At 34.2% G+C, this 15,184-nt stretch overlaps 1 protein-coding gene across 1 annotated transcript in view; it reads right to left on the bottom strand.

The window, feature by feature from the left end:
* sorcs3a (sortilin related VPS10 domain containing receptor 3a) overlaps positions 1 to 15,184 on the bottom strand; it is a 290,460-nt gene that overhangs the window by 56,215 nt on the left and 219,061 nt on the right. The window contains exons 7-11 of the mRNA XM_088635725.1: positions 10,999 to 11,117; positions 8,583 to 8,672; positions 6,595 to 6,774; positions 3,501 to 3,647; positions 867 to 969 (exon numbers count right to left, since the gene is read on the bottom strand). Of these exons, the coding sequence (XP_088491851.1) occupies positions 867 to 969; positions 3,501 to 3,647; positions 6,595 to 6,774; positions 8,583 to 8,672; positions 10,999 to 11,117 (639 nt within the window). The remainder of the gene's footprint in view (positions 1 to 866; positions 970 to 3,500; positions 3,648 to 6,594; positions 6,775 to 8,582; positions 8,673 to 10,998; positions 11,118 to 15,184) is intronic.

The following is a 15,184-nucleotide window of genomic DNA, read 5'->3' as shown; positions in this document are numbered from 1 at the left end:
AGGAAGTGACATTTTATAAATATGTACGTTATGCTTTAATTGATCTTATGTAGATAAGAAGAATCAAAATGCAATTAATATACAGTCTAGCACCAGTCAGTTACTACAGGTTTAATCACTCCTTAATAGTCCATGATAAATCCCAGATAACAAAGATTTGACAAATCTAATTTTTATCTCTTGACCTGAGAGTTGTTTAAATATGTGTGAATCATTGACCATAAATAGGTTTTCTAAAGAATGCTTCATACAGTATAAGAAACATTGTAGAGATAAATAAATTTTTATTTTTTTTTCCAATTATACTTTAACTTGTATTTTGGTGACAGCAGTGCCACATTACATAATAAAGTCTATTGAAGTTGTGGTTTAAGAGTGGTAAACATATTCCAAAAACAACATACTGTAGTTGTGAGAGCCCTTATATGCTTTTCACTTGATGTCTTGCACATTTTGGAATAATAAAATTGCTGTCTTTTCCCTATATGAATAACAAAACAAAAGCTACTGTACATCTCCTACAGTACCACTGCATAAATTCATACAATTTGGACAGACATTAGATAACTGAAAAACTGTTTCTCCATTTTCAGTATAAGCACCCAGACTAGACCTGACATAACCTACTGTAAGTTATCATTGATACGCCTACCTGTACCTTACAAAATTACCTATGCATTTTTAGTAGATAGCTTTGAAATCATTTATTCACGTTTTATTCATGTGAGAATAGAATGATGTATAATGATGTGGGATTCACTCAGATTATTATGTATTTTTGTACAGGGAAAGATATAAGTGTATAAATAAAAGTGCGTAATTTTATGCAAACCTTGCAAGCAGAGACCATTGCACATGTACCTTACCTGTAGCCACTATGATTCCTGGAGCTGAGCTTTTGCTTGAGATACTTCCAGAAGTATAGGGATTTTCAGAAATCTGCAAATGCAGATGTAGGGAACAAAATGGCTAAGGAAACAAACAGAAGTAAAAAATTAAATTGATATAAGGAGCACAAATATAAGAAAACATTATTCACATATTTATTTAATAAAGGTCACTATACTGTATATAACGACAGGATTGCATTCAAGGCAGGGTGGCATTTTGTCATTCAGTTGCAGTTTACTTTTCCAGGGATGACTAGAAATAAAGCACAGCATTACAGGCACTGGACACATTTCCTCTTCTGGTTTTTATAATTCTTCAACTAGTCCAAGTGGGAGCTCTGCCAGCATCACACCTGAAAAAGGCTCGACAGCTGAAATGTGTTCTTTTTCTACTTTTTAGCATGGACTTAACCTTCACTTGTTCCTCATATTTAAAGTATCTGTAACTTTTGAAAGAGAACTGTGTCAAAGTCAAACCTGCCTTGGAAGTACTGTAGATCTGCTCTAGGGATAAAAAATGATTTACCAAAAAGAGTACAAGAATCCAATGTAGGAGAATCAACGATAGGAGGCAGGTCAGTATTCTGTTCTAGATTCCAATAACAAAAAAGCAAATGATGCTCTCTGTGACATACACAGTTGAGCAGCCGACATTACTCTTAAATTTGCATACAGTGTATTTCAAAAGAGCCCTACTGTAGACAAATACAGTACATGCATGAAGGATACTGTGTATTTATCTCCTTCTATCATGTGATAAGGCTATCGTGGTATCAACAGTATAATCAATTGCCTTTTATCTGTCAATTAAAACAGAGGAGTTATTGAATTTAACATAAAAGCACCAAATTGGCTCTCCCAGGCCAGAGAACACCTTCAAAAAACAATTATGTCTCTCCTGAGATGAGAAATAGGGGATGTTTCCCTTCATCTTTTCAAATGACTGCATGAGTTTTTTGGTAAGGACATCAAGGACAACAGTCCTGAACTTTTCAATTTAATAGAAGAAAAAATATGCGTGCAATTAAAATGTCATGTAAATGTACTGTTAAATTCAGCCTTTAACCCTTTTTCCCAAGCTTCAGTTGTGTCCTTACCTGCATTTATTCAATGACTAACCATTCTAAATTATTTTTCTAATTGTCATCCATCCCATACAATATCAATGAAAAGCTTTTAAAAGGGCACAGTGAACAAGAGAAAGGCTGGAAAGCACTCAAAAGCAATCTTAGTGAATAGGTTGGATCAAGAGCTGAGCCGTTAATTAGGAACTTTCTTTTTTAAAGATTTACTCTCCTTAGCATTGTATATTATATTTATTTATGGAATCTACAGCAAAACAGGCAGAAAGGTTTTCTCAAGCTCTGCATTTTCCTCAAACCTTTGTTTCCATGATCCACTAATGCCAGCCAAATATTTAAAACACAAGAACTAATACATTAGACTATAATAATAAAAAATTAAATATAAGATAATCAAAAGCATTGGTTTACAGAAATGAATCAAGTTACGATTTAGTGGTGCAAAAACCAAAGAGAATGTAAAAGATACATGGCACTGATAAACTTCTTATTAATCAAAGCAAGAAAACAAATTGATAACTAACATATTTCTCTAAATATGTACAGTATGCTTACATTTTCTAGTCATGATTTCAAAGACCTCAACTACACTGCTTCCATCCATTCATCCTTCAATATCTTCTTCACGATTAAGTCCTCTGTGGTTGTACCAGATATTAGGACATCAAGACTGCACTATTTCTGATCACGTCTGAGATTCTCCATATGTCTTTTCAGAATGCATTTTTAGATCAAGCCCTGCTTGCAACTTGCAATCTCTCATTAGCAGTACAATAATAATCCACACTGTGTACCATGGTACATCTTGAGTGCCTTTTATTATATTTTAGAAGACTTTTTAAATTTGAGTACAGTATGTTCAAAATTCTGATGTATTCAGATTATTTTTTTCACTCATTTGGTATCTTTGCTTTATATTATATGCACTTGAAATATGTCATTCTGTTTTTGCACTACTCTATTATTACTCTTACTTAATGTAAAATAATGTATTGTACCATGCTTGTTTGGTTTATATTTATACTTGGCAATTGATACCTTTGTCTTTATTTGTGGACTTTAAGGCACAATAAAAATACAAGGTTTGATTTTTGTAACACACACTAAAAATAAATTAGGGCTTAGTTGTAACTGGTCATGGTAACTTCTATAAATATCTAAATGTTATAATGCTTTCATCACAGAACACCTTAAACAAAGCTACCTGATATCACAGTTGTCTGAAATGCTTTCCTGTGTAATACATATAAGCCAAATCAAAATGACTTTGAAAACTCGAAGACTTGATGGTATCAACTGGAAAATAAGATGCATTTCTGAGAAGAGATTGTGTCTATTGATGAGATACAAAAACAATCCTTTTTTAGGCATTGCTTTCCACTCATATTTCTTTGAATTTGCCAGCACAATGAACAGGGATATAGTACAAAATGTACCAAATTTCCCATGTCCGAGACTCCATTCTTTAATGATTTTACAAAAACAAGTAATTTCTGGAAATTACAGGAAGTTTGGAAAAGTCACCTACTAGAACACAATGGATGTCATTGCCTCCCATGTCTGTGGCAGGTGCCTGCAGTAAACGCCAATCTCTGCCTTTGTTGTACGTGATGTAGGTCTTCACTTGGTTCTCAAGCTTCCTGTTGGCTATGAACATTCCTTTTATCCCTGCTACCTAGGAAAAATGGAAAAAGCTAAACAAAAAAGGTGGTTGGAAAGAAATTACGCAAGACATTCGGTGTCACCTTAAAAATGCTTATGACCTTTTTAACTCCACTGCCGGTTTTTGTATCAGCAGAACAACTAGAATGACAACCAAAACAACACTAATTTAAAAAGTGTCTTATCCACGCAGGCTGCATATCTCAAGTCAAATCGAATTTGCATCTGATGGTAATTGGGAGACCTCAAGACCTGTATGAAATCAGATCCTATTGTTTTAGGAGTGGCCAGGCACACTCCTTTCCAAAAGCTCCAAAGTAAGTGGCACTAATGGGCATCACATCTGACAGTGTTGTGGGAAAGCTATGCATTGGACAGACACAGTTAATGAAACATCCATTCGGCTGACCAGAGCCGTCATTCAGGAATATAAATATTTATTATAAAAGGACATTGTTTTTTGTAGCAGCTTAACACGGGGATAATGTTGAAATTGGAAACAATGACATCTGGAAACCGCAGGTACAATATGCAGTTATCCAAGAAATCCCAAATCACTGCAGTTTCAATAAACACATCTGACACTCTGTATTTGGTATGTTAAGTCTTCAAGGGCAAATTGCTAGTTATTCTTGAATAAACTAAAATTTGGTTCTAGTTATACTACAGTATATTTTTTTAAATAAGTTATTATTTTTTGTATTATCATCTGCTCTCAGTATAAAGATACTGTACCTATCAGTAATATACAGTATGTCAATCTGTTGTTGATATGAGCAAGTCAAAAAACAGTTTGTAGTGTCCATTACAAAATGATCTTAAATTGAGCCGCAACTCAATACTCCTCTCCAATGCTCTGCAACTCAAGAAAACTACTAAATGATTTAGTAATTTAGAACTTTACAGTACAAACATAATATCAAATGAAATGGTCACTTAAATAGTTCTCAAAAAGATAATGAATTATCATTTGATTTACTACCCTGTCACAGCTGTTTAATATTATAGAACATGCTATTCAATGATTAATAATTCCAATTAAAAAAGGAGAAAACGTAATATTTAAAAAATGTAATAGAATGTGAATTACGCACAGTATCTATACTGCTGAAATAACAAAAGCAAGAAGTTGCATTGCTCAGACTCTAATTTTCTTTTGTTGCTGGCAGATGAAGAAAACTAGAACTGAATCATGGAGATCAAATTAGTTTTAAATTCGAATTCAATATTGAAATTAATGAGACATGAAATCACAGATGCATACAACTGTATATGAGTTCAAGTACATACAGTAGATTATATTTATATGTACAGTATGTTTAATTAAATATATATGCAGTGTATTACAAGGAACAGTGTTACGTCATCAAAATGTTGTCAACATACACTGTCAAGTCTGTTTAGACAGTTCCACCTCATAGGGCTATGACATTAGCTAATTAACATTCCCATAAATATTAAATCCTAAAAAAGATATATTTTGAATTTGTACACACAGTCCATATCATTACAATATAAGGACCACTGAAAGGCATGTTTGAAAGAAGCTTGCACTGATAATGTTTATCACCTTAGCAATTATTAATTAATTAGCAGATTTTAGACATTTGTTTTTTTAAAACAATTATTATACAATGAATAAACAACTGACTGGAGAGGAAAGTAGGATACTGTATATTTTAATTTCAGTGTAGTCCCTATGTGGCTATTTCAATGATCAATGTAATGAAATAAAAGCCAACTTGGTGTCTTTGATTTGGGGGACAAAAGAAAATCAAACAGCTGGACTGAAGAAAATGCTCATAAATTGTAAGAAGCACATTCAAAAAGTCTGTAGAGCAAAGAGTAAATTCAGTAACAAGGAAAATGTTTCAGTCACCGAATGGCTATCTGAATGAATTCAAGAAAGTTTAATGGGCTGTAAAGTTCTGAAAATACAGTAGACTTTTTAATTAAATCTCAATCAATATGGAAAGTCTTTACAATCTGACAGAATTTACTCACTGCCATTTATTTTTCTTAGCACAAATTTGCATTGTTGCATTGGCATTTTGAGTTGAATCATTGGAATAATATTTTTGTTGTTTTTCATGTTGAATCTGAAGCTTTTATGGATTGCTTCTCTAGGTTTGTATCTCATTTGCTGTCACAGGAGCACATACAGGGTTGTAGTTCATTGATTTTTCCTTGATATCAAATTTGCTTTTTAATAAATAGTTTAAAAGCTGTGGAAGTTTGATTAATTACCATGCACTTTCCTTTACATAAGTCATAAAACAAATAAAACTACTGACACTTAGAAAATCATAGATAAAACTATGATATTTGTAGCCGCAAAGAATCATAAATTGAGGTACCTCTTGATATAACCTTTATGGTTTACATCAATGCAGAATTTTTAATATAACTGTACCTCAATCTTAGTTGGATTTTATAAGGTATAAGTTATATCTTGAAAAAAATCTTTAAAGTACTGTATCTGTATCACCCAGAATTTTGTTTGATTGATATATAGTACAGTAGATGAGGGTTGGCCATCCCAGGTTCTTAAAACCCATAATCCAGCAGCTTTTAATGGTCAGTTAAATGATAAGTTTTATAATGAACTGGACCATGACCATGAGGATTTTGATAAATATAGCAAGTCAATAGTTTAATTTAAGTAAAAAATGTCCAGATCATTCCTGTAATTAAACACGGTATTTGATTTTATGCAAGCCTCTTGTTTCAGTGATCACAATTAAATTGTTTCAAGCATTTAAAAGCTCATGAGTTAAGAATATCCAATAAACATGGCTGATACAAATAAAACTGCATTTGCCTCTCTTTCCACCAAGCTAAATATAACAGAGTTATTATGTGAAAACTGAAATAAATGTGTATACATTTATAAACAGTGGGGGTTTACATTCCATCTGACCCTTAGTATCACATAAGACTGCATGACCATGGACACATACCTCATAGAGGTCGATCATGATGTTTCCTTCTATCCCCCTGCTGGTTTTCACATTCTCCAGGGCGAGCGTGAAATAGATCCCCCGAGTCTCCGATATGTAAAGGTTGTATGTGTCATTCTGATTCCACTCTTGCACGGCTGCAAACACCTGATTCTCATCTGTACTGATGATGTGCATGTCCTGTCAAAGGGAACTTGTTATCTCTGAGCCAGTTTGAAGAGAAATCCTGTCTGCACTGCTAGGTAAAACTGCAGTCCAGACTCCTAATTGAGTCTTAATACACCATGTCCTGGGCAACAGCACACTATCACAGAGCAAACATAACTTTATACTGCATTCTGGTATTGATTTTTTCTGATAACATTCCTGCATGAACAGCAATCCTTTCAACAGTTTATACCACATTATCTTCACTGATAATCACACATTGTAGGAAAACCAAATACGAGGTAAAGCACTTCAGATTCAGCAAAGGAATCTATTTTGTTACTTATTCTATAATTAAACGTGACAAGGAAAAGGAACGTTTCATAATAGTAAGTTATGATGTTCATCATCATCATCATTACTTCTTATCAGTTAATGTGACTATCAGTGTTTGAAGAAACTTTATTACCAATAAGTTTAAAATTTTCAATTTGTTACTACATTATAGTCTTCAATTATTTAGGTGTTGCCAAAAGCATTCAATGTTTTATTTATTTCAGTAATAATACTTGTCGACTTAATCAACTTAATCCAATGACCATCTACTTAGTTTTACTAATGGATTCTTTTCCACCAATTTTTGTCTTCAGTTGCATAAGATAATGCACAAAAACGTGAACAATAGCAAATGCACATCTTTTGCTATCATTCATGTTAAAAAACGTCTCAGATTAGTTGCCTTGGTAGTGTCCCTGCTTTCTATCAACCAGTAATTAACTCTCTCGACAATAAAAGGATTTGGTTTTCTCCTTGAACATGGAAAATGAGCATACTGCATACAGTATCTATTCTCACTTTTAATTAATCTCCCAATGGAAAAACAAAACAGACAACAGGCTATTCAGTGTCACCGGTTCAAATGGCAATACAAGTGTTAATTAATATTCTAATACTTTAGTGGCAGATATCAATTTAAGATGTCAGTGTAATTAATTTAAATTATTTTGAAGAGAATGTCCATGTGCAGCATTGCACATTGCATTGCATTAATTTCTTCTTTATGTGAAGGGTCTCACAACATTGATTTTCCATCATCTTGATTCTGTTGTTTTGCCTCAAGCAATCACAAAGTACAGCAGACACTGATAATTTTACCCATAGTAAATAATTATTTCAGAATGTTCTTAGATTAATACTAATATTATTCACCGTGAGTCATTTTCATAGCTCAAAGAGAGTTTATCTCGAAGTAAAGATTACCGAAAAGAGATTAAAATACTAATTGTTTGAATGCAATGTAACTTCTTACTATCCATGTATGTGAACCTGGCAAAAAAAAAGCGAACTATCATTAGGGATTTTAGCCAAATATTCAGTTGACATCTCCTTTCAGGATCTCCTTTCCTATCTCCAAGTATAGAGATGCTGTTTTCATGTTCATTCTCATAATATTTAACTCTGTGATGGTACAGAAACAATTATTTTCTAATCACAATAAGAACCTGTTACTATAGAGACAACAATAATTGACAATAGAAAAAATATTTTTTCTACAAACATATTTTTTAGTCCTTTGATTGGCAGTATTTGTTTTCAAATCTAGAATCATCTCGGATGATATTTGACACAGACATTATACGTATATATGTATACTGTATATAGATGTACAGTATATGAACTTGAAAGATAAAGCCTCTGAAATTAAAATAGAAAAGCAATTGACCTTTGCCTGCACGTTATTTCTCACAAATCAAATAATTTGTAAACAGTAAATGTGTACACACAGATTAAAGCAACAATTTTAACAATATCCAGTGGAATGTACGTTTTATTTCTCTTACTTTTGGTAGTGAGTATTTTGGTAGCTTGATGCGCGCAAATGGCTCTCGTCGATAGGATACATAGTAACTGGCCCGACCTGCTGTTGTAACCTGAAAATAAAAAATACAGTTCACTTTCTTGTCTGTTTCCTGCTGTGTTTGAAAACGAAATTCCAAGACCTGTCCATGTGATGTGACCCTGAAAAGCTGTCACTTTGTTTATACTGTACTTGAATCAGTAACAAAGCAATAAAGATAAAGCCTGTGACAGATTTAAAAAAAAAACCCATCATCTATACTCAATGGTTCAGATTAACCAGGTTTTGAGCTAGGGAAAATAAAGTTTAATCAGACAATAAAGTGACCAACAATGTAGCATCACTAGGCTAACAGTTTAAAAATTAAACTGTTAAAATAAAAATTAAACAAACAGCAAGACTTCCCAATCTGCCAAAATACCTCTATCCTAACTTCAAAGCTTGATCATCAACTTAATTATCTGTAGATCACATGCTAAATTTCAACTTAAAGTATTCAGCAATAGGTTATATTAGGAATTTATCTACTAGTTATTGAAAGATTTATTATTAAACATTTACAATTCTATAGGTATGCTGTTTTCAGTGATACAGTACATCCCCTTTGCATTAAGAGTAAGACTGTGGGAAATTTCTTGTACACTGTAGAATCAATACCCTCATTATACTTTGTCAAGTGAAATCTTTTAACTCCACCAAACGTGCCCACTCTCCCCTGAAGAAAGTCATCCTTATTGACGTGGTGCCTCACAAACATGTGGGCCTGTTTGTAAATGCTGGAGATAGCCCTGCACAGAATTCTAACCTGTCACTTCCTCCCAAGTCAGCGCAATAAAACTATCATCTACTCACACAAAAGGCAGTGACTTCTAATTAACAGCGGGGACACATTTAATTTATTTTCCTTCATTTCCTCCCTTATTTAAATGTGAACAAAACAAGCTGCTGGCTTAAAAACATGCAAATAAAAGAGGTTCATTATTAAACGTCTGAAACAATTAGTCTTTTTTCCCAGTGTACTGTTAACGCACTGGTCCTTAACAGAGAAGGGTGGAGAAGAGTTTGCTAATGGCAGAATGTCCTCCACAGTAGTCCTGTGTGCGATGAAGTGCAGAAGATAAAAATCAATACCAACCAGAGATGGCTGAGCTTAAAAAAGTAAATTGGGATGATCGATTTTTCTTTCTATAATCTATCATGTGTGACCCAATGTGATAAAACCAGGAGGTCTTGAATTGCTGCAAATCAAAATGGGGTTGTGGTCTGTTTTCTAGGAAAGGCTTATTGGAGCTCAGAACTGTAAGCTTTTGGGTCCTCAATGAGTCAGCACATGAGACAGGCACACGGTAAACCACCTGTCGGTCCTAAAGAGGACTCTTTTTCGCTGCTGGGCTACTGTAGATGTTCAATTTGCATTACAATTACTTTTTTGAGAAATACATTGGTATTATAGTTTTGGGTCAAAATAGGATCTTAAAATAAATGTTCACAGTATTTTATGAAAGAAGTATTCTTGCTGAAAGAGAATGAAAAGTGATGTGATACAATTTCAGAATCATCTGAATGAAAAAGCTTGCCCTTCCAGGAATTGTTTCAAATGTTTCATCTATTGATATGAAACTAGACAAAGATCCTGGTATACTGTACCTGTACTAGCCTGGGTGTTCATTTGATATTGTTTTTATGTTTTCAGAATGTTCATTTAACTGAAGAATGAACTTTTCTCTATAAGTTGGAGGTGGAAAGAGAAAAGATGAACACATAAAATCAGTGTTTCTAAAACAAAGACCTGAAAAAATCACCTCTTTTATTCCTTATAGTTCTTTCCTTTATAGCGACAGAACTAAAGACAACACTCAAATTGATAACCTGTAGTTGAGTCATTAATTACAGAAAATGTGAAAGCTACTAAGCTTAATCCCATTGTGTTTTACTCACATTTACAAATCAATTTCTTGGTTCAATATTAAGAAGGGATTTCTGCAGTATGGACATGCACCATAAGCTCTGAAAAGAAAGTGCCCAGACAGTAAGTTGCTAATAGTAAGTTAACTTCATTATGGCTGCTTTGGTGCTTTGGCAGTTTGCTTTTCGGCTTTTTCTGTACAGTATCACTTCAAAGAGACAGCTTTCTTGTCTTTGTACAGTATTTGTATATGTTACAGTTTATCTTGAAATAAAATAAAATAAAATAAATTATTTGCAGGAAAACTATCAAATATTTATGCTATAGAGCAAGTGGTGAAAATCGATAATTCAAAGATAAAAATTTGATATCAAACATTCTTGCCAAGAATTCAATCTGGAAGTCTGGAAAACTGAGATGCGGTATACGTAAAGTATACGCAAATACTGTACAGTACGTGTTTATTAAGCACCAGCTAAATGAAATTCAGTACCTGAATGAAGACATAGTCATCCTGAACGACAAGGGAATTTGTGTCAATGTAGCTTGGGAAAGGACGGTGTCTGTTTGGTTCAGAACATTCCTGAACCCGGCATGTTACATATTGAGCACCTAATAAGACAAAAATAAAAGAATTTAAAAAGAATTACATATTCTGTAACTATTAAAGCTAGAACCCATATTCACATAGGAGGAAATGTACAGTATATATAAGGAAATATATGTTCTTCTTCATAGAATGTCTTTTTATTTTGCCAATCCCATTGCCAGTAGATTTTAAGTAATTCAAAAAGTACAACTTTAATTGCTAATTAACAATATTTAAAAAAAAAAACATTTTGGATACATTTACTGATAAGTTCAATTTTCTGCATGTTTATTCCACACAGAGCAAGAGTTACCCTCAATTTTTGAATCAGAATCTGCTGTGAAACATGGACTAGTGGACATACAGTATGGGAAAATGTATTGACATTTTTTTAAATACAGAGTCTAGAACCAAAGTACAACCCCTTTGTAGTCAATTGCAGTCATTAAGTGCCTATTAAGCCATTCTGAAAACTAAATGCTGGATCTATATTACTGAGATTCATGGCTGAAATCGCAGCATCAACATTTTGGCAGCACCCTTGATATTGGCCAAGTATGCAGTTGTTTGAATTCCAATTCTATTTTTCATTTAAGTGTGCAGAGGATATGAAGACAAGAGAAAACATTCTGCTGAGATAGGGTTTCAGGAAAAAAACAGTTTTGCTGGTGGCAGCATAATGATATAAGGACAGCATTATGTTGATCACATTTTGAGACCTGGGGGCAGTTTCACAAAGCAGGTTTAATGAGTTCAGAATTTCTCAAGTAAGCCAGATTGAATTAACTTGATAAGTGACTTCAGGCTTGCTCTTCACGACGGCTACTGTTTCAGTTGTACAGTTAAAGCAAGTCAGGCTTAAACAATTGCACTAACAGTATATTAGCGCCACACTTTAGAAGGCAGAAGGATTGAGCATTGAATCTTTTATGTGAGCCAACAAACTCTCGGTGAAAGTGCATGCATCTTAAAACAGTGACCACGAATTATAACTTCTTATGTAAAACTATGAGGAGATAAAATCTGTTCTAATGATGGGGCATAATACCATAGCTGCTGCAAATACAGAGAAGATGTCTGGCAGAGAATCATTGATAAATTGAATGCAAATGTTAATTATGGAATGCTCTGAAATATCTTAACATATGACAAAACTATCACAATCAAACAATTGTGTAAGTATGTATGTAATGGTATTACTTATATTGGCAATGAAGTGGAGTTACTCTTAAGCCATTTTGTGTTGTATAATATTGTTTCCATGCAACAATAATTGCAATCATTTATGTATGTAGTTTTGGCACAATGGGAGGAACTCAAGACAAACTATAAGAATATCACTTGAATATCATCAAGTGGTACGTACAGTAGTTCCCCTCTAGAATGAAATGTACCTAATTTTAGCCAACAAGAAAAAGTGTGAGCAGCAAAAGGCTGGAGGAGGAATCATCATCATCAACAATTGTTTTAGATCCTTTCCCCAAAAGTTGCAGAAAATCTTAAGCCAGCTAAAAATGTGACCTAATTATAATTGGAAAAAAATAACCTAAATAAAAATTAGAATCAAAATTAGAATTAATTAAAATTAATCCTAAAAAATAAAATTGGAAAAAATAGAAATTAGAATTAGAATTAATTAAATATTATATCTCTATATATTATAATTACAGTACATTATATATTAAATATAAATACCTTAAAAAAACTGGTCATCATTTAACAAGAATGATGTCTAGCTATGATGGCTCTCTCTTTGCTGTCATGCTGTTAATCCAGAGGAATGAGAGAAGGGTCATCACAGGGTATGGGTGATGGGGCGGAACTCTCTCCTTCCTAAGAGTGTAAATGTTATGTAGCACAGCACATGTGACAATGATGTCACATGCCCTGTCCGGGGATACAGTCAAACCCCCAAATATTATCTCAATGTGTGTTCTTGTCTTTACAACAGCTGATAAAGTGAAGGTGTAACTAATCCACCTAATCTAACTAATTCAAGAAGTCCATTAAATAGACCTGAAATGTAAACTCTTGGAACAGAATGTTTTTCACAACACATTGTACTTAAGATTAATGATAAGGTGGTTGTTTTTGTTCAATATATTGCTCAAGTTTATAGGACATATTTAAAAACTCCTATTAAAGACAATGATTGATGGTTTTTATTGTTTTTTTGAGTAATTGATGTTCATATTTGTAAGTCTAGAATTTTATTTTTTACCTGTACATTGATACTGTAAATTGAATTTATTTTAACAAAATCAGCTTTGTTTTACCCTGAGAGGGCTTTAATGAGGATCTCTTTGCAGTCCAGAACACATATTACATTAGGAAATGCTGCAAGAAAATGTTTGAAAAACGGTACATAGCTACAGTAAGTGGAACAGAGGTTACATGTACAGTGAATAGAACTATACAGTATATAAGAATATAACCTGCTATTTCATGAAACCCCTGTTTAATGGCCACTACTTTATGGCCAGGAAACATTGTCAATGTATGCAAAAACTGTTTAGTTCATACACCATGTTCATTCTTGTGACACACTGTCACTTTAAATCCAGCAGTCATATCACCCTACAACTCACAACTGGTAACCCACTGTAGCTAAGCAGGTGTGAGCCTGGTCAGTATCTGGATGAGAGACCTCCTGGGAAAAACTAAGGTTGCTGCTGGAAGAGGTGTTAGTGGGGCCAGCAGGGGGCGCTCAACCTGCGGTCCATATGGGTCCTAATGCCCCAGTATAGTGACGGGGACACTATACTGTAAACAGGCGCCGTCTTTCGGATGAGACTTAATTATTCCTGGCTCTCTGTGGTCATTAAAAATCCCAGGGCGTTTCTCGAAAAGAGTAAGGGTGTAACCCCGGCGTCCTGGCCAAATTTCCCATTGACCCTTACCAATCATGGCCTCCTAATAACCCCCCTCTATGAATTGGCTTCATTACTCTGCTCTCCTCCCCACTGATAGCTGATGTGTGGTGAGCGTTATGGCGCACTATGGCTGCCGTTGCATCATCCAGGTGGATGCTACACATTGGTGGTGGTGGAGGGGAGTCCCCATTACCTGTAAAGCGCTTTGAGTGGAATGTCCAGAAAAGCGCTATATAAGTGTAAGCAATTATTATTATTATTTACTGAAGCACTCTGAGTTGCCAACACCAGTGACAAGGTATCTCAGCCCTATGGTCAAGGTTTGATGTTATCTGAGTTACTAAAAGCAGTATTAACAATGTATGGGTTTAAGAGATCATGAATGTGAAGTATACCCTGTCTGCTGAAATAGTATTTTTCACATAAAATTATCCATCAAACTGTAAAGGGTTTTGGCAATCTCTAAACTTTCTTAAGCTTAAGTGTCAACTCAATCCCTAAGGAAAGGTGATGTAATTCTTTCCAGTGAATCAGGGACTGACTGGTACTGTAGGTGAGACAAACTCTGAACTACAAAGTCAGGCTAAGTTTGAATTAACCTACCCTGAGAAGGTTGGAATAGAGGATGTGGTGCAATAGTCACTTAACTGGAAAAAATTCAGTCTTGCTTTGTGAAAATGAAAAGCCAGAGTTTTGCTAACATATTAAAGTTCTCCAGCTACTGTAACTGAATATTTTCTCTGTTTTGAAACAGCCTGATAAATAGTAGATTAATCCACACATCAGTACATTCTGCTGTTTGTTTTTAATCTGTCTGAGGCATGGTGATTGATCAAGGATAAATTCAAATTTCCAGCTTTGTTTAATAGCCTTGATCATGAAGATATTTCTGCCAATGGTGACTGCAAAGAAACAAAACACAACACACTAACAGCCATCCTATATAGAGTTGCTTATACAGATGCAGCCATTCAAAATGCGCGGGCGATACCGCATTATTTTCCGGTACGCTGTACGCAGTCTGCCGCGAGTTACCGGTAAATACCGCGAGTTACCGGTAAATACCGCTAGCAAAATAATAGCATCCGGAATTTCCGCAAGGTGGAGCTAATAAAGCTCAACCTCTCATGTTTGAGCTGTCGCCATCAAAGTCTTTAACGAAGATATTACTAATAGTATTAATAATGAATGACGTTGGACAAGCTATAAGTGTAAAC

Source organism: Lepisosteus platostomus, chromosome 6, assembly GCF_059453375.1.
Source record: "Lepisosteus platostomus isolate fLepPlt1 chromosome 6, fLepPlt1.hap1, whole genome shotgun sequence".
NCBI classification, from domain to species: domain Eukaryota; kingdom Metazoa; phylum Chordata; class Actinopteri; order Semionotiformes; family Lepisosteidae; genus Lepisosteus; species Lepisosteus platostomus.
Note: the sequence above shows the minus strand (reverse complement) of the source record. Positions and strands in the feature narration are given on the sequence as shown.